At 44.3% G+C, this 20,783-nt stretch overlaps 1 protein-coding gene across 1 annotated transcript in view; it reads left to right on the forward strand.

The window, feature by feature from the left end:
- FBXW10 (F-box and WD repeat domain containing 10) overlaps positions 1-20,783 on the forward strand; it is a 272,397-nt gene that overhangs the window by 184,764 nt on the left and 66,850 nt on the right. Inside the window, exons 10-11 of the mRNA XM_078650857.1 lie at positions 10,802-10,944; positions 12,932-13,090. Coding sequence (XP_078506983.1) covers positions 10,802-10,944; positions 12,932-13,090 — 302 coding nt within the window. The remainder of the gene's footprint in view (positions 1-10,801; positions 10,945-12,931; positions 13,091-20,783) is intronic.

A 20,783-nucleotide genomic window follows, 5' to 3' on the forward strand; every position in this document is an offset into this window, starting at 1 on the left:
ATCTTATAAATAAATAAATAAACATTGAGTCATGTTGTTCTTAAGCCAGTAACATCCATGACATTTCCTATTCCTGACACATAATTGTTGTCACTACTTAAACCTACCAATCAATAAGAAGCAATGTCAAATCAGGAACCTCCAGATTACAATATGGCATGGTGCTTTGATTATTCTTTTGTGCTGGGGCCGAGTTATCACAAGTCAGATACGACTTACATTTGCTTGACACTACTTTAGCCTACATTGGCCTATTGTGAAATATAGCCTGTCAAGATAATGTATCTACTCTTGAAATCATTATTTTGTTTGCATGAACTAGATTGTTTTTTTATGTTACTGTGCCTGCTGCAGAGGGCGGCAAATACTCTAATTAGCAGTAGTGTCAATTTGAAATGACCCAATACAGCCTGCCATGTCACAAGGGCTGCTATAACAGACTATATTTCAAACATAATTTAATATATAGATAACCCTCCTAGGCTCAAGATGCTGAGGATTCATCTCTTTGTACCAAATATTGTGGAAACCATAATCCGGGTTTTTGAGGCTGAAAGCATTTGTATTATAATTTACCTCTTTATACATTTCCACAGAACATCGACTAACATTTTTTGAGTTTTGTATATTGTAATATTTGAGATCTGTGTAGTAGGAATCTGCTTTTTGAAATGCATTGGTTTCTTTGAAATTCTGCTTTATCTAGTTATATAGTCAAAGCACATAAATTGCTGTTATGAGGACCTATTGAAGTAATATACTAAATGCACAATATTTGGTGAACAATTGGGGTAGCATGTCTAATGGTAGAAGTGTGGGAATGCTTGGTAATAGAAATTTTGTTGCTCATCACATAGTCCGACATTTTTCTTCACAGAAATACAAGATAAATCCACGACTTAGACAAAGTTTGGTGTTTTTCAAGACGTTCTGTGTAAGAAAATGTATTGGTATCCATGCAAGCTACCCCCTCCCCATACTATCAAAGGCAACTTGTTTTCAGAAATGTCTGGGCCTGACAGGTTTTCCTGGGAGGCGAATGCGCCCTGGCCTATACACCACAGCTACCCACATCACCAAAATTGGTCAATATGCAAAATTGTTTCCTTGAGCCTAAGGGGCCTTTGGGAGCCTCTCACAGGTTATAGCTCAGTTATAGCCTGGATATACAGGAACTCAAGAATCATTTTACATAACCAGAGACAGAACTATCGGCACTACAAACTAAAGGACCGCTACCGATCACACCCAGCCTGTCTTCAACATGGCGCCCATGTCAACTCATCGAGCCTAAAACTCCTAACATCCACCTGCGCTCAAGACGTCACCAAGTAATCACAGAGGACCCTCGCCGCAGCATCAACTCCCTGGATTCGCGACCGTCTACTTCCTCTTGAAATCAGCTCTTTCCTCTTGAACTAAATATGGCGTGACAACGAGAACTGCTCCCTGGATGCACAGGTCCCAGTTGCAGGCGAACCCCGTTAAAGCCTCAGGTAAGCCAACCCCTGGCACAAGACAGACCTCAAAACCCCTAATCTCTCTACTAGGTCTCCCCACCCTCCCAGAACTCTTAACTCCATAATTCTACCCCTTTCTTCCCCGGAATCACCGCAGCCCCCATCCCATAATGCCCCTTCCAACTCCTTTACCCCTTCCCCAGCCTAGATACCTAACGACCCCCTCCCTTCGACCACGTCCCTCACCGCTAACACACACTCCGCAGCCCCATCCCACAACGCTCCCTCCAACCACCTTTACCCCTTCCCTAGCCTAGATACCTAGCGACCCCCCCCACCACGACCCCAACCGCTAACACAACACATAGTTACCCCGACCACGCCCACCGAGTTCCTAGATTTTCCCACCTACATTATTAAACCGACTCTACCACCCCATTCCCTCGGCCCACCCCTCCCAACGCTAATCCCACAGCCCAAATTCAGTCCTGCCACCCCAACGGGCTACTAGAGTTTTTACCCAGCTCCACAAGGATCACTTACTCGGACTCCCCAGCCTTAATGCCTTCCACCATGACAATCGACTCCAACCCCCTTTCCTCTCCCCTCATAAAACGACATGGACCTAACTCCTTCTCTATCACCCCGCCCCCCAGCCTCACACCTAAGGCAAAAAAATCCCTTAAACACAAACTGATCAGACAATTCCCTGAATCCCTCTTTGCGGATGTCTACCACTGTCCCTCGAAAGGTCAAATAAAAATGGATCTTATCTTCCACACAGCCAGACCAGGCTACTGGATCTCTAACCTGAGAGAAAAACGCCTGATCACCAAAACAACCAAGACGATCCATAGCTGCAAGCTCTCATTCTACTCCCCGAATCACTTGCCCCACCACGGGATCACTTCAGTGACCATATACTCCAACGGCACAGTCTTGATCCAAGCCAACAACGCCAATCTGGAGGTTTTTGACCTCCTTTTCCCCTCTCTACACACTAACTCTGTCACGCCTGATGCTCACCAAGGCCACCAGCCCCCAACGTTCAACACTCTCCCGGCACCCACCCCCGGGAACACAGTCACCCTTGTGCAATCCTTATCCCTCTCCAATCCCCCTGAAAACAAAGATATGGCCTCTCCCTCAGCCACAGCCCATTCTCCAGAAACACTCCCGATGCTGAACACCCCCCTAGCAACACCTGTTGACCCCATGACCAGCCTCAACTCCCTCCATCCCCAACCCCCACTGCCCCTCATGAATAACCGCTTAACGCAGCCCATCCACTCCTCCTCCCCAGAACACAACACAATCAGACTCCACAACCCAATCTGACATCCTAACTAATGCCAAAAGCCAACACAACCACAGCTTCTCTCCTCCCAGCCAAAGAGACAATTCCCAGAAGCGACACCTCCCCACTCAAGAAGGGTCACACTGCCGCCTCACCCGCATCGAGAACCAAATCGACATTATAATACAAGGCCTGAATCTTATCCTTACCAACCTCTCGACACCCCACAACCCTCCCCCCAACACGCACTCCAACCTCTCCTACACCCACACTCCCTCCAGGTCAACTAACTCATCACTCCCAACCAACACACACTCCCCCTCCGCGTCCCAGCCCCGGAGACCCAACAGAGCGGTGAAAGCCATGTCCTGGGAAGAGGCACACGAGTTGGACATCTCTTACACAACCCCCACCACCCACCTCCCTCAGTCCACTATACAGGTAATCACTGGCTTCAGAAATGATCATGCCGCCCCCAAACCCCCCAGACCCCCAATCTCCCTCATCACCATTCCTACCAAACCAATAAAAAAAGACTCTCCCAAGACCAACTGCATGCTCATAAACTGCAGATCTGCCACTAAACATTCTACAGAGTTAGCAGAATCCATCCTCAACCATAACTTAGACGTAGCAGTCATCACCGAGACCTGGCTAAACGACTCCTCCCCACCTATCCTAGATATGCTTGTTCCCCCGAGCTTCTCCATCATCAATAAAGATAGGAAGGACCAAAAAGGCGGAGGCGTAGCTATTATCCACAACAACAACCTATCAGTGGTCGAAACTGATACCTTTAACTACAACTCCTTTGAATGCCTTACTACCAACATCAAATCCACCAACAACAATCTACTGCAATCCCACCTACTATATCATACCCCTGGTAACAACGCCATGTTCACTGAACAACTATCAGACCTGATCGCCCATTGCTCTCTCAGAGAATCCAACAGCCTCATTCTAGGTGATCTTAACCTCCACTGGAACAATAAGAACAGTGCCACAATAAAACTCCTAAACGAACTTCTACAATCCAACAACCTTACCCAACACTGCTCAAAAGAGACCCACAACAAAGGGGCAATCCTGGACGCCATCATCGCCCAACATGATGCAATCTCTATAGACCATATCCTTCCGGTAGATTGGTCAGACCATCACCTAATCCTATTCCACCTCACGCAACAGACCAGGTCCCATCCACCCATCACAGCCCCCCCTACATGGTCCAGGAACCTATCACAAATCAACAAGATTGAACTAGAAGAAAGAATAGCCTCCTCCCTGCCAATCTCCGTGGAAGGCCTCTCAGCTACTGAACTCACCTCACACTACAACACTACCACGTCCGCCATCCTAGACCAATTGGCACCCCTAAAACAAAAAAAACATAGGAACATCCCGTCGAGAACCTCGTTTAACAAGGACATCAACGAGGAAAGAAGTCATCTCAGAGCCACAGAACGTCATTGGAGAAAGAACCCCTCCTCCAGCAGCTGCGAGGAACTCAGATCAGTCAGAAGAAGGTACAAGAAACATATCAACAGTGAAAAAACAAACTTCTTCTGCAACGCGCTGGACAAGGCAAAAAACAGACCAAGAGAACTCTTTGACATCATCAAAAAACAAACATCCAAGCCATCTACTATCCATGCCCAGCCCTCCAAAACCTTATGTGATAACTTCGCCACCTTCCTCAATGAAAAAATCACCAAGATCGAACTATCTCTCAACATCAACCCTCATCCTCATGGCAATAACGACCTAACAACGACAGAAACCACCTCTAGAGATCCTTCCTCAATCAGTTGGTCCTCCTTCGACCACATCCACGAAGCCGAGATCCTCAATCTAATCTCATCATCCAAACCCTCATTGCACAACCTTGATTCCATCCCCTCTCAAATGGCCAAAGACCTGAAACTCATCCTTGCCCCACTCTGGTGTGAAATCATCAACAGCTCCTTAAAAATTGGCATCATCCCTGACTGCCTCAAAGTCGGTCAGGTTACACCACTTCTGAAGAAACCAGGCCTAGACTCTAACGACCTGAACAACTTTAGACCAGTCTCCAATCTGCCCTTCCTAGCCAAAATCCTAGAAAAATGTGTACTACGCCAACTAAACAATCAGATCGACAACATCAACCTTCTAGACCACAACCAATCAGGCTTCAGAAAAGGCTATAGCACCGAAACCGCAATCCTGAACATAGTGGATGACATCCGTAACTCCCTTGATTCAGATCATTGTTGCCTACTCATCCTCCTAGACCTGTCAGCGGCATTTGACACGGTAGACCACAGGCTGCTCATCAAGGCCCTCAGAGAACGAGTAGGTGCGGACTATGGGGTCCTGCAATGGTTCTCCTCCTTCTTTCAGAACCGCTCCCAAAGAGTCAAAATCAAATCCTTCACTTCCGACCCGCTCCCTGTGACCAGAGGGGTCCCCCAAGGATCTGTTCTTTCTCCTCAACTTTCTCCTCTAACTCGGTAAAATCACTTGGAATCACCCTTGATCACAAACTATTAATGACGAGCCACATCAAGAACTCTGCTAAGAGCGCCTTCCTCAATCTGAAGCTCCTCAACAAAATTAAACCACACATTCCGCAGAGAGATCTCAAATAAGCCACCCAAGCACTGGTGCTATCCAGACTAGACTATGGGATCGCAACCCTATCAGGCACAGCACTATCCCACCTAGCGCCACTCATAACGACCCTCAATGCTGCTGCCAGAATGGTCTCCGGTACAAAGAAATTCGACCACATATCTCCCGCACTCAGAGATTTAAAATGGCTCCCAGTGGAAATGCGCGCTAGCTTCAGAACGGCCTGCCTTACACACAAAGCCTTGCACACAGGGAAACCGGAATACTTAGCCTCCAAGCTCAAGAAAGCCGGCCAATCCAGAAGTCTCAGAAGCTCAAACTCCCTCCTACTCATCCCCCTGAAAACCCGGAAACAAAAAACTGCAGCCCGTTCTTTTGCTGGCAACGCTCTTAAAATTTGGAACTCCATCCCTGTGGACATCAGAACTACCCCTCCTTTCCAGAATTCAAGAGCCGTCTACAAATCCTCTACCTCAACCGTGCATTCCCGAACTCTACCTCAACAGCACACCCTGCAACTCTGACTTCCTTAAATTATTATTATTATTATTATTATGCGTTCTTATATAGCGCTCGATTACCCGTAGGCCTCTCGGCGCTTGCCTTGGGAACCCGTCCTGGCTTCCCCCAAGGTGAAAGCCAGGCATCCCGCCGCGGGGGGGGCGTACTGGAGATTAAGCAGGCTAATGCCCAGAGCTGCAGAAACGAGAATTATCGAGTCCGTGGATATTTTGGGCTCAAGACCCTGCCGCGTCAGGAATTGAACCCTGGTCGCGGGTCTGACCTCTGCTTCAGGGTCTGCCTCCTCTAACCAGTGAGCCACACTTCTCCACCTAAAAGGTGCTACCTCAAAGTCGCCCCGCAGGCGCCAGACACTTTTTTAAATATTTGAACATGTATGAATCTATCTTTGCTATATTGTTCTATACCTGTCTTCTCCAAATCCACTGTAAAGCGCTCCGATACCCTCGGGTCTGGCCAGCGCTATAGAAAACTTCTAAAATAAAAAAAATAAAAAAATATATACAATGGGGGTATTTTTTTATTGAGAGAAGTGTAGGAACACTGTGTGGTAGGACATTTGTGGATCCCCCCAGACTTAATTAGTGTGGCCTGCTTTCACTTTTGTTTTTCTGTGTAACGTCAGTGTGCACAGTGTGCTACGCAATACAGAAAAACCAAAAATCAAAAAAGGGACTTTTGGGAAGCATGTCCCTCACATGCTGACTTTGATTTTAGAAAATAAAGTATTTCTGTTGTTTTTACCAGAAGCATTGTCTTTTCCAGTACTGTGGATCACCCATAGAAGTCCACCGCTCTGTGAAGGTAGTGTGGTGAATGTCAACGGGTCGTCGTCTTCCGACCAAATCCATGCAGCCTGATGTCCTGTCTTACAAAAAGGACAATGAGCTGCAGGGATATGATGGCCACATTGCCCTAACTTCCTTATTCCACTACCGTATGGGACTCCTCCAGTTCTTGAGGCCCTCAAGATGGTAGTCTTCTGGGATGGGGAACTGCGTAAAGCACAGTGGTTAAAGAAAGGTGGCAGGTGTTGGAAATGGCCATGCAAAGTTTCAGTTGTCATACATTGTCAAGGGAGAACAGGCTAGAGAGAGAATCGCAAATATTGAGAAGTACAAAGAAAGTAGAGGAAAAGATAGAGAGAAGAGGTTCTACAAAAGGAGAGAAGATTCAGAGAAGGAGAGTAAATAGAAAAAGCAAGAGAGAGAAGGAGAGACAGGAATTTGAATTTGAATTTAAAAACATTTGTAAAGCGCTCATATATCTGGCGGTTTCTTGGCGCTAAAGGACAATTTGAACCTGAGTGGAGACTACGGGAGAACTAAGCTGAGAAGGCTTGCAGGAATAGGTGAGTCTTAAGTGCCTTACGGAAATCAGGATAGAGCGGAATGGATCTGATGGTGGGGGGAAGGGAATTCCAAAAAATGGGGCCGAGGACAGCAAATTTCGGAATGGAATGGAAAGATAGATTGAGCAGCAAACAGAACGGGATAGTGGGGAAAAGGTTGAGAGAGGCAGCGTGGACAGAGTTGGGACAGAATAGAGAAAGAGTAAGCCTAAAGGGAAAAATGAGTGTTTGGTACACGTAGAGACATGGTGATTGGGTTTTGTTAGTGGAATTTTATAATTTATCATATTTTCGCCAATGCAATGTTATTTCAAATCATAATTCTGCGTTTTATTTTCTAGAAGGGATCTTAGTATAAGATCCAAAAATCACCTTGCCTAATGGTATTTAAAATCCTAATGAGACCTAACCATTGTTTCTTGATCCACATTTCGTTTTGAAAATTGCTTAACAGTGACACTCCCTTGTTACTTTATGCCCTTGGTGAGAAGTCCTGACACCGTCTCTTTTAATGAATATCAGCCATGTGTACAGTCGCTGCTTTACTTGCTGAAGAGTACAACCTACTCGCTGAGACATCCAGGTTCCCTTAAGGAGGTGTTTGGCTTTCTAGTGTACATTTAAATATGGCAGTCCCTTAACTCTTTCATAAATTGAAGCTTGGCTTTTATCTGCACCTGTAGTAATGCTGAACAATACTGCTTCAAGTAAATATCTTCCTTCTATAGTAGAAATGGCAGGCTTCCATGCTTTCTCCATTCACCACTCAGAAAAGTGCATGCTCGTCAAAGCAATGTTGGCGACATACTTGAGGATTCAAGAAGTCAACTGCATGTGAAAGAGTGAAGAATGTCCATTATTATGGAAGTAGACAACTCTGTAGAATCCAAATGGAAACACCATGCAAGCAGCATCAAACAGATATATTATCAAAAAGCAGGATCCTAGATGCAAACCATGAAAGCACTACTCAACACTTTAGAGGCAGTGCAGCTGCCTGCTAATCTATGCTCTTCTAACTGAAGAAGGAACTAGTGTCCTCAGCCAGCCATAGGCCTCAAATGTCCCATCCAAGGCTCTCACAAACTCCTATCATTTACCATGCTTACTTGTCTTGCTGGTCAATGTCTAACGAAGATCACCTTTTGCACAACCTGCCTGTAACTATGAGGGGTGTATGCCAGTATCAGAGACTGCTTCAAGTACATGCAGTTTTAAGTATTGCTTTTGATTAAATACAATTGAACTATACATCTTTTGTCACAAACTTATAGTAAAATTAATTGTGAAACCGTCCCAACATTCCCTGTGAAATGACATTTAAATCCATTTAGATTTTACCATTGCTGCAGCCCTAAAATGTTTTAAACACACTGTTTTACACTAATTTCTGAAAACATTCCTGATGAATATGCTCCAAGCTCTCTGTAAAGGTATTTTAAACTAGTGGCAAGTTACATTGAAAGTTCACCTCAGAATTTGTTTGGAATTGTGAAATTCCACACTTTATGAATCAGATGAAATTTCTTAGATTTATGTGAGGTACGGTTTATCCTTTTGGGTCTTCCATGTGTGATAATTTCCTGAACTGGAATATCTCTGGAAGGACATGCTCTAGCAAAACGATTATGAGTGTGGACATCTACCACAAGGGGTGTTGGAGGATGGGCTCTGAGTTGGGGCTGCTTTTTCTTTTCTTTTTTTTTTAAAGAAGAACTTGATAAGCTTTGCATTCCTCAAAACTTGAACAGTTTAGAGAATACACATAGTTGCAAAATAGTCTATTTTATAACATTACACTCTTCTACTTTAAATCCCATCTAATTGATAGAATTTAAAGATGGATTGTGAAAAGTATATTGAGTGTGCATTAATATGAAACTTACAAAAAGCCACATATTCCTTCACAAAGAATCACACAGTGTGCACCTGAATATTGAACGCACAGAATAATGAGGATAGAAAATTGACTCTAAAATACTGACAGGTAGGTATATTTTTTTTCTATATCTTATTCCACATATATGTACCTATGGAGGAATAGTAAATCTATACTTCCCTATACATACTTACCTTTCAATACTCTGTCCTCACTCACCAACGCCGACATTGTCTCACCCACTCACTGATCCACTCAGATACTCTCTCACCCACTGGTAGACCTACTTAGTTCCTCTCAGACCTTCTAGCACACCCACTCAGAATCTTATTATGCACCCACTCACACACTCATGTGCTCACTCCCATACCCAGGTTATAGGGACATTATAGGTAGGAAATAGCATTAAAAAACCTTAGAAATGCACTGAAAAAAACCAAGGTTACAGGGACTTTCTAGTTAGGAAATAACATTAAAATATCTGTAGAAATGCACTGAAAAAAACAAAGGTTACAGGGACATTATAATTAGGCTCAGATTTCACATGTACAAAACCATAGAAATTCAGCAGTTATAATTATCTGAGCTAACTATAACTTATGCCCCCACAATGCACTGCTTAGGGCCTCACAAATTACATCACCCATGACATGGTCAATGACATCTCTCATGACATCTCAAAGGACATTACTGATGACATCATCCAGTGATTGTGATTGTATTCTAAACATTTTTGAGTGTTAAACCTATATACTAAGGTACCATAAAAGTTAAACTAGTAGACGTTGTGTACTACTAAAGAGTGATTCTATTATGTGAAATATATTATGTGAGTGGGTGTGTGACTATGTGTATCCATGTATGAGTGTGTCTGTGATTGGGTGTATATGGCTGTGTGGGTGAACAAGTGAGTGTGTCAATAGCAGCATGGGTGAATTAATGGGTGTGTAAGTAGCTGTATTGGTGAGTGAGTGACTTTATGGGTGACTGAGTGGCTGTATGGGTGGGTAAGGGGGTGTGTGGGTGGCTGTATGAGTGACTGAGTGGCTGTGTGGTTAACTGAGTGGGTGTGGGAATGGCTGTATTGGAGAGTGACTGTGAGTGGCCGTGTTGGTGAATGAGTAGACATGTGTGTGCTTGTATGGATGTGTGAGTGGCTCTGTTGAGAGGCTGTATGGGTGAGTGGCTGGATGTAAGTGACTGTATGGGTGAATACATATAACTCACCCAGTTATATGGGTGAGTGAGTGGCTGTGCAAGTGGCTTTGTGGATGATTGAGTAAGCGGGTGAGTGGTTGTATGGGTGTGTGAGTGGGTGTATAACATTGTATGAGATTGTGTGGGTGTGTGAGTGGGTATGTGAGTGGTTCTGTGCATGATGTCATCAATGATGTAATTTGAGATGTAATCAGTGATGTCACTGACCATGTCATGTGTCACCTTTGTGTTTTTTAAGTGAATATATATTTATATATACACACATATATATATTTATATTGATCATATAATGTTACACGTATCCTGTTTATTCTGAATCATAAATTGCCTTTCTATTGCAACATTTATCTAACTGTATGATGCTGATGGTTTCCAGAATTGAGGAATGGTTCCTCTTTTATAATCTGAAATTCTTTTCTGTGTGTCACTCAGAGACTACTTTTTTTTTCTTTTGGTAGACGTTATCAGGACACAAAGGAGCCATTAAATGCCTTTCTTTTGACCAGTGGCACTTGGTTTCAGGCAGCGCCGATGGTTATGTCCTTGCTTGGAGCATGATGGGAAAACATCGCAAACAGCTCATGTCATTCCGGCATCCAAAGTAAGTACCTTCAGACACTGTGATAATCCATTCTGCAGTTACATGCTCCTCAAAAAAGGTTCATGCTTTCCACTCCACTGGGCGCTTTGCATGAGTGTTACGAGTGAGTGCTACTTGTGTGTAGAGTAAGCATATACTAAATTGATGATAGGTACCGAAGATGGCGGCTTTGAATGACAGCTCAGACCACAGATGTTGTCGCAAGACCCTCCCAGAGTATTCCAGGGATCCATTTTACTGAGTCAGGCAGATGAGTGTTGTTGGTGCTAAGGACAGAGATAACGGGCACCTTTAAGCTTGAAGGTTTCCTCATGTCCCTTCCTGGCCCATAGTTCTGTGGGCGAGGCTACGCCTTCACAGGTTAATACATGCTTAAATGGGGCAGCTGCACCTGCCTTTGTGCTCTTGTTATGGGTTTCTTTTAAGAGGGGACTCCCAGTTCACCTACCTACCTGCTCACACTTGTAAAACGGATCATGGCTGGACATAGTACTGAACTGCTGGAATACACAAAGTTTGTCTGTGACATGAATGTGAATATGATACAGAAACTTCCAGCCACTGTGCCAGGATTTCCTGACCAGACGTCTGGGTCACACACCAATGACTAACAGGAAATTCCCTTTGAGCTTCTTGGTTGAGATACTGACTACCAGGACCAGGAACATTTGGAAGATGCACCTGCTAAAAAGGGGATGCCTACATCCTACTTTGAGAGGGAGTGGAGGTGCGCTGTACGAAGCAAAGGCTGCAATGAGCTCAGGAGAGGCAAAGAGAAAGCCATTTCTATGACATGGAGTGCTGCCCATACTGAGATACTGCAAATGAGGTTTGAAGGCCTGGATGTATCCCCCGTGGAGGTGGCATTGACCTCTGTGCTTGGGGGTGTGTAGAAATTCAACAGGATGCACATTTCATGCTGTGATGTAGCTCCAAGAAGTGCCAAAGTGCTAGGTAAACGCTAGACAAATGCTAGACACAGTCAGACTCACAAACATCATGTATCATGAGAAGACCAAGATTGTCAGAGAGTGTCATCGCTGCAACCCAGAGTCAGCACCTGTTTTTGTGGGACAGGTGGGGGATGGAGGAAGGCTGTGACTGTACGAGTGGAAGACCGAAGTAGGAAGATCTCTGTGACCATGAGATCTGCCACTCCCTGTGCAGCTCTGACTGAATGGTGGAGGTGCTGCAGTGACTTACATTAGGTTGCGGGCATCTGCATACACGTGAGCTTTGCCAGCTAGGCTGGGACGAAGACCGCATCATTCCTGCTTGGTGGACCATGGTGGACACAAACCACTTGAGTTGTTTTATCTCCGCTGTCAGTGGCACCTATAGGCGCTGCCTGTGGAACGACCATCATGGGCTCGGCAATCAGGACAGATAAGTTACTCTGACACTGCTCTCCCAAAGTAGGCAAGAGGGCACACTAGAGTGAGGGCTGAATAACTATGCCATTGTGGCTAAGAGTGATTATATTGAGAAGAGCTACCCCACCATGGCACACTGAAATTTGCTCTGCAGGGTCAAGGGCCAATGCACCTTATTGGAAAATTCCTATTAATGTGTGGGTACTCTATCCCTTAGTGACCTGTAACAACCGCCCTATGTTAAGTTGTGTACACTGGCATTCATTGTGGTGGTTAACCTTAAAGTACTTTTCTCTTTCTTTAAAAACCAAAGTACTGGCTGGACAGTGATTTATTCCGTGTCACCTGACTATGTCTGTGGAGTGCTAAATCCCACACCAACTCCCTGTGTACGTTGGGGCAGCTCAACTTTGCTACCCTGAGTGTCAAGTGCTACAGCACTGTACTTGGTGATCAGCTTCAGGTCCCATAGTAGGGTAAGCCACGGGACTCAAGTGGTAAATGGCTCTAACTCACCGAAGAAAGCTTGTCACCATCTTTGAGTCTTCACATGTACACAGTTTCAAATGGTCACTTGCATTGGACCCAATGTACTCTTGATTCTTATTTTCCAGGGAAGTACTATGCTTGGAGCTGCTTTACCTCAGAGTCATCACTGGCTGTGCCGACGGCAAAATACGTGTGTTTAACTTCCTCAGTGGCGACTGTCTAAGGGTGGTGAGAGTCAACAGTAAAGCAGACCCTGTAGCTTCCTTCTGCATTCAGGGAAACAGGTGAGTGGGAAAAGATCATTGGCACCATCCTCAAAGATGTACCTTACATTTCCAAAGCGGAAGATTTCCTTCATTCTCATTGCAGTTACTCATCTTAATGGAGTTTTAAGAGATAAAACCTCGAAAACACAATTGAGATTGTCGCTGTTTAAAGACATTCATATTAGGAGGGTAAGATTGTAAGTGTGTCGGGTGCTAATGAAAGCTAATAATGTGCATGCATCGACGTACAGTAGCGGCATCTAAATATTTCTTACTGTACTATCAAACCTGCTACAGTGCACAAAGAGAAGCACCAGAGTCCCATTGCCGTCCTGTGGTTTCATTTTGCGAAATCCACAGCAGGGGCAGCAACTTCATTGATGTCCTACCAGAAAGGGTGTATCCAAGATGGAATCTAGCAGGGCAGCTATATCAATAATGGCCTACCAGAATGAGTGAATCCAACATTGTTTGAGGAGGGCTCCTTAGATATATCAACAACAAATCTTGGGAAGCTAGAGAGCAGTGTGATTAAAAGCATGGGCTGAAGGCACCAGGCTAGATGAAAGCTTTGAGAGAAGGAGGTCAAAAACAACTTGCAAAAAATCAAAACGTTTTTAGGCATTCACAAATGCTTCTGGGCCAAACTCTCCTAGATTCCAGCCACATTGTTGTTGACTCTGGAGGGCTAGTTGGAATACACAGGATAGGGAAACCCATAAAACTCTTTTAAGGGAATACCAGGCGGAGGTTATAAAAGCCAAACAGGATTATTTTTCGAATCTTACCACTGCTCTTACCTCGCCAAAAGAGCTTTTTAGGTCGAGCCTGTCCCATTCCGCAGGAATGGATAGGATCGAATTCATGTCGGCAAAACCCTCTTCAAACTAAGGGGTTTCAGCCCGGCGTTTCCTTGCAGTTCACGTGAACATGCACGAGCATTCACGGCCAGGGCTTCTCCTCCCCTAGCAGCACTCCTCCCAAACCAGCAACTCCCCCCTCCCACACCAGCACCTCCCCTCTCTCTCCCCGCAAACACAGCCTTGCCGTAGCAGCACTCCTCCCACACCAGCACCCCCCTCCCACACCAGCACCTCCCCTCTCTCTCCCCTCACAGCACAGCGCAGTCTACAAGCACCCGAGATTCTCCATTCGAGCTTCTCCTCCCCTAGCAGCACTCCTCCCACACCAGCAACTCCCCCCTCCCACACCAGCACCTCCCCTCTCTCTCCCCACAAACACAGCCTTGCTGTAGCAGCACTCCTCCCACAAACAAAAGTTGGTTAATGTTCACCCAGCGAAAGACGTCATGAGCGCGAGTCTGATGCAGGTTCCGGCGATTCTGAGATGCCTCATTTTAAAACCTGATCCCCGAACATATGTTTAATTAGGACGCCCACCAATTATTTGTGTGGCTGCCTTTCCTCCAGAGTGTGAGACCGGTGCTCGCCCTCCCCAGGGACCGGCCGACACTTACCCAGACGTTCTAAGCACAAAAAAAGCTTGTTTTACCAGATGAAACCTCACAGGCACTCAGCGCCCCTGAAAACAAACATCGTGATATTGTGCAAACTACTTCTTAAGAGGCACGAGCAAGCAACAGTTGTCTTCTGTTGAGTCAGTTACATATGTATTTTTAGTCACTTACATGTACGTACCTCTTCGTTCAGTAAGACCTGTTTGAACCTGCCTACATGCACATGTAACTGCATACCGAAAACATATTTGTGTTCCATATTTAATCATAATCGTAAAATGTTCATGTGCATGTTAGTAACTTAGACATGCATATGCCTACAAACATGCGTGCCTATTTATGCACACGGAGATCTAATGTGAACAGATAATGGGCACACATTACAAGTTACACAAGTATTACGTGCACACCAAAAACACACACAAATGACGTGAAGTCGTATGATATACACACATCCACATTAAACGCACATACATAATGTATACTTAGACACTTAAAGTACATATAAAAACAGATAAAATGCGCACATAATGTATACACACACTTAAATACTCGAAAACAGATAAAGGACAACACACAAATGACACATGTACCCACATAACGTGGTGTGTTCCCACGCACACAGCAGCAGCACTAGGGTGCCTCAGTTGCAGAGGGCCTGTGTGTGGGGAGCTGGCTTCGAAGCTCTGCACGCGCCGCGTGGCAATAAAAGCTGCAAGGGGCTGTTTACAAATCATCCGAAAGTCGTAAATCAAACTCCTTCTGTGAACGGGGATGTCATCGAGTGAATCAATTGCGAGAGCACATGCTCGAATATATATTTAAATAAAAAACCTGCTACGTAAGAGCCTGGCTGGGGATCCCCGTCCAGAAGCATTAAGGCGGGCGGAGCCGCTCATAATTCATTTTTATTGCTGCATTAAAACAGCGGCTTTTCCCTCCACGCTACTTCTGCGGGTTTGTTTTTGTTTCGATATGCCACAAACTTCTGAAACTTTTGTATTCTTTTACGCATACAAGAGTGCAATTACATATTGGTTTCAACTCGATGAGAGTAGTTACATTCACCAAGAAATAAAAAAAGAACAGAACTGAAAGTCATAGGATTTTGAACGGACGAAGCCTCTACTGAGAAACTATTTCTTATTTTTGGAAGCTTGTCCCCCTCTGGTCACTTAAATCGGATTTTTCCTAAAGTTAGTTACCCAGAGTTAACCCGCCTCACGCCTCACGCCGACCCACTCTGCTCTGTGAATGGGAGCAAACAATGCCTTTACATTTCTAGCGCCTTTTGCATTGCTGGCCGTGCTGGTGGGCGACGCAGAGGCCTGGTTGGCATTCCAGAATCCGGGGCCATAATGGGGACATTCCGCCCTTTATCCTCCATTGGAGCCGCGCTGTTCGGCCAGCAGATTCCGGGCCTTTGTCGGGGAATACACCAGAATACTCCCACACCAGCACCTCCCCCCTCCCACACCAGCACCTCCCCCCTCCCACACCAGCACCTCCCCTCTCTCTCCCCTCACAGCACAGCGCAGTCTACAAGCACCCGAGATTCTCCATTCGAGCGCAGCGCCCCACCCACCAAGACGCATGTTTACATTTAACGAATACCCCAACCAGTGAAGTGTCACGGCTGAACACGGGCGGCATTGCGATACGTGCAGTTACACCAAGAAGCAAAACAAGCATTGGCATAGCCAATAGGTCTCGCTTGTGGGACCTTATAAGTATTTTGTTTTGCAGCACAATATCCTTGTAACTAAATACTTATAAGGTCCCACAAGCGAGACCTATTGGCTATGCCAATGCTTGTTAAGATTGTGGACTCATCGACCACTCTGCAGACCCCGGACCCCGTCACCTGCACTCAGCAGCTGTGTGACGATATTGCCCTTTATTTTCATTCCAAAATTGTTGATATTGTCTCGGCTTTAGAGTTATAAAGGGCCTCAATATCTCCCTCCACCTTGCAGGTTATTCCCCCTCAAGTATCTGTTGGACCTGCTACCACGGTTCAATTGTCTAGTTTCCCTCCCCTTTCCCTCCAGGAATTGGATGTCCTCCTGGCCAAGACTAGGTCGGGTTCTCCTCTCGACCCTTGCCCCCTTAAACTCCTCAAGCAGTGCAAGGATATCCTTCTGCCCTCATTTCTGGAGATCATGAACAGGGCAATGCGGGATGGCATCTTCCCCCTTCAGTGGAAGAGAGCGGTGGTTAAACCCCTCTTGAAAAAGCCGACCCTAGACCCGGAAGTTTTCAAAAACTTCCGCCCCATCTCGTTGCTCCCAGCCCCAGCAAAGATGCTGGAAACCCATCTGAACCAGCATCTTGCATCTTTTCTGGAAACCTCGGGTCTCTTGGATCATTCGCAGCACGGATTTTGGAAGGGCCACAGCACGGAATCAGCCCTTACTGTGGTGCTTGATAACATTCGCACCACAGTTGATAGGGGCACGAGTACCCTGCTGATCCTGCTAGATCTCACGGCTGCGTTTGACACCCTATCTCCCTTCGTGTTAACATCTCGACTGAGGGAGATAGGGGTGGACGGGCCTGCTCTTAGTCTTTTGGCCTCCTTCTTGGACCTGAGGGAACAGAGAGTGAAGCTGGGGGAGTTCCTATCTCCATCCCTGCCGGTCAAGTATGGGGTCCCACAGGGGTCGCGTCAAGTCCGACCCTATTTAACATCTACGTTACCCCATTGGCCAGGCTTATTAGATCATTTGGGATGGAGGTAGTCTCCTACACCGATGACACCCAGATCTTGCTGTCTCTCGCCCAGTCTGTCAGCTCTTCTGCCTCCAATTTTAGACACTGTATGGAGGCAGTTGCTCAATGGATGATTGACAATTCATTGAGGCTGAATGGCGAGGAGACAGAGATCCTCGTGTTCGGCGGAAAGAATGACATCTGGTCGACGGAATGGTGGCCCTTATTTCTGGGGACTTGCCCTGTGCCTACCTTTTTAGCATGAAACCTGGGGGTCATGATCGATCCGGCTCTTGCGATGGGTCATCAAGTCAATAGGACAATCTCGACTTGCTGTGGCATCATTAAGATCCTGCGGAAGATAAAGCACTACCTGTCCGTACATGCCCGTAAGCAGATTGTGGTGGCATTATTAGCCTCTTGGCTTGATTATTGCAATGCCCTATATGCTGGAATAAATAAGTGCCTGCTGCAGCGACTACAAATTGTGCAGAACGCTGCAGCTAAGTTTGTACTGGACCTACCCAGGAGGTCATCAGCTACTGCCACTAGGAAATCCTTGCACTGGCTTCCAATCGAATCTAGGATTTCTTTCAAGGTTCTCTGTCTGGTATATGGGGCCTTGACCAGAAAAGAGCTGGGAGGAATAAAAGACTTGCTGATTCCCTATGCTCCTCCTAGAAACCTTCGTTCCTCTAAGAAGCTTCTTCTAGCAGTTCCCCGAGTTAGAAGAGCTAAGTGGGGAGGCAGAGCCTTTTCCAGCCTTGCTCCTAGATGGTGGAATACCGTTCCCTGGGATATTAGGACTTTGCCATCAATGCAATCTTTTAGAAAGGCCTTGAAGACTTGGCTTTTTGCCAAAGCTTACCCGTAGTTTTCTGGATTTGCCTTTTATGAATTTTTTTTCTAGACGCCTTGATGCCTTCTGGCAAAGTCGCGCAATATAAGTTTTCATTCCATTCCATTCCTGTTTCATTGACACGGGACCCAAGACTGCATTATACAGTTAATTTGTATAATCACAAGGACGCCCCTGGGTTTTGGTGCCTTGTGCATAAAAAGAGCACAACATACCCTAGCATGAGGTTTATCCCAACTGCCATGTCAGCCAAGCGTTAATCTACACCTTTATCTTGAACCATGATCCTAATCTGGTATTTACAGTGGCTATGCAATACCTTATCTCATAAGAGCATCCTAATTTTGTTGGTTACTTAAATCGTTTTTTAAGCAAAACTTCTTCTAAATAATAATGAAAAGCAAATTTTCAATATGGTTCTATGATTTTCTGACTACTTTTATTACTCTGTACCTGCTGGGCACGCAAAATCATTATGATTTGCTGCTTGCAAATCCTTTCCATAACTACTAAACAATAAAGCATGGCCCAGCTGTAGGCCCATTTATCCCACAGGTAAGAGTGAGTGTGATTGCTGAAACTGTGTGGCTGCAGCAGGAGCACTTATAACTGAGCAAAGGGCAAACCTTATGGATGCTGACTTAGGGCCCAATTCACAAAGGTAAATATGCCTATATATATTTACTCATGTGTAGTTCTACTCCGGCACCTAGGTGTCAGAGTATTAGTAACTATTAGTAACTTTTCACTTGGTGGTGGAGATCTCCACCCCCATTGTAGAGAACTCCCTATAGGAAATTATATAGAAATGTATTTTTTTGTTGTTGTTAACAAAAAGCATAAACATATTTGCATTTATAACATGTTTGTAAAATAAGTTAAAATATTTAATATGAACCTAGGACTAATAAAATAAAAATGTACAGCTCATTAATAATAACAATAAGTTACATATATTAGTTTATACATATTTATTATTAAACAACAATTTAAACAAACACCCTCAATAATATTTTATTTTCTGTTTTTTGTTATTAAACTTAGTTAAAAGGCATTTAATTAATGTAAATAAGTGTAACCTTTTAAAAACATTATTGTAATGTCTACACATTTTTAAATACATGCATATAAATAGGCTGAAGGACCTTGAACTTCAATTCCAGCCACAACAACACTGGGGCAGAGAGTCCCTTCAAAGGTCCAATCTCAACTTCCAGATTAGGCTCCACAGTTGTACCAGATGGCATCATACTGCATGGATTGTGGGGTTGCAGTGGGTGCTGGGGAGCAATCCACAAGACCCCTTCGCAAGGCTGCAAAAAATCATTTATGTTCGTGGTTTTTTTTTTTTGGCCCTTCATAGTTTTTTTACATTAGCAGATATTTTATTATCTTACAAAATGGGTATCTAATATCTATGTGTTGTTCATTTTATTATCTTCAAATTTTTTGTAAAACTACTTGCCGTATGTACAAGTCAAAGCATTCATCTACAAATAAATACACTGCAAACTTTTGCCAGTTATCATTATTTACTTTTTCACTTTTTAAATACAAGTCAACAGTCTGTGCTTAAATCGTCTACTGAGTTCGATGACAACATATACAAACCACAATGTGTTAAATGTGTTCAATATTGTAATCTCTTCTTCAAAACTATTGACTATAATATCTGTGTTCTGTTCTACCGCTCCGCCTATTAACAACTCTTAATTATCCCTAGAATCCTGCTGAGCATCAAAGAAACAAAACTGCACATCATCACAAACCTTTTCTACATCTTCTACAGTACCATACAAAAGGGCTCAATTAATTTCTCCTAAACATAAAGCATAATACAGCCCCCTAACTAAAGTTTACATGGTTGATTGGTTTACAACTAACATCCTGAAATGATGAAAGGTGCTTTTGCACACTTTGTTTGATAAACAAACTAGTGAGTGTCCCTGCACATTTGCATGCTTTCTAATCTTGCAAGGATCTAATCCTTGTAAAGTACTTATTATGTATTTTAAACTTCAACTTGGAAAGATATGTAGAAATGTCCTTAATATATCAATGGATTGCTGTTGAATACTACAAATACTACTACAATTCAATTTCGATATAGGTGCCTGACTCCACCTTCCTTGTACCTTTTCTCCAATAAGTTGCTCTACATTTGTAGATAACATCACCTCTTACGCTATAGAAGTGCCATTCTCATTTCACAACATTATCCTCCGTATTCAATAACATGAACTAATCTATGACCCTGGAGATAGCTTTCTACATTAAAGAAAGACTCTGTACTAGAACTGTGTATGCATTCTCCACTAAAAACTGTACAAAAGTTCCTTCTATTCATTAATCTTTTTTCTTGTTTTGTCTCCTCATGCACATCACCATTTTGTCAAGAAACTTCATACTATTTATAATCAAAATGAAAAGCTTCCTCTTCAAAGCAAAGGCCTTATCAACTCCTCTCTCAACTCGTTATTTCTGTTTCTTTGCCTCTCTCCTTCTATACTTCTTCATATGTCTCAGTAGATTTATAACTACTCTACTACGAATCATCCTGGTTCTGATTTCCTTAAACTGCTTCTGTCTCCTGGTTACGGTGCGTGCATCTTTGTTACATTCTCTCCTCTTCTTGTTATATAGATTTTGTCCACAGTTATTTT

This window comes from Lissotriton helveticus, chromosome 7 (assembly GCF_964261635.1).
Source record: "Lissotriton helveticus chromosome 7, aLisHel1.1, whole genome shotgun sequence".
NCBI classification, from domain to species: Eukaryota; Metazoa; Chordata; class Amphibia; order Caudata; family Salamandridae; genus Lissotriton; species Lissotriton helveticus.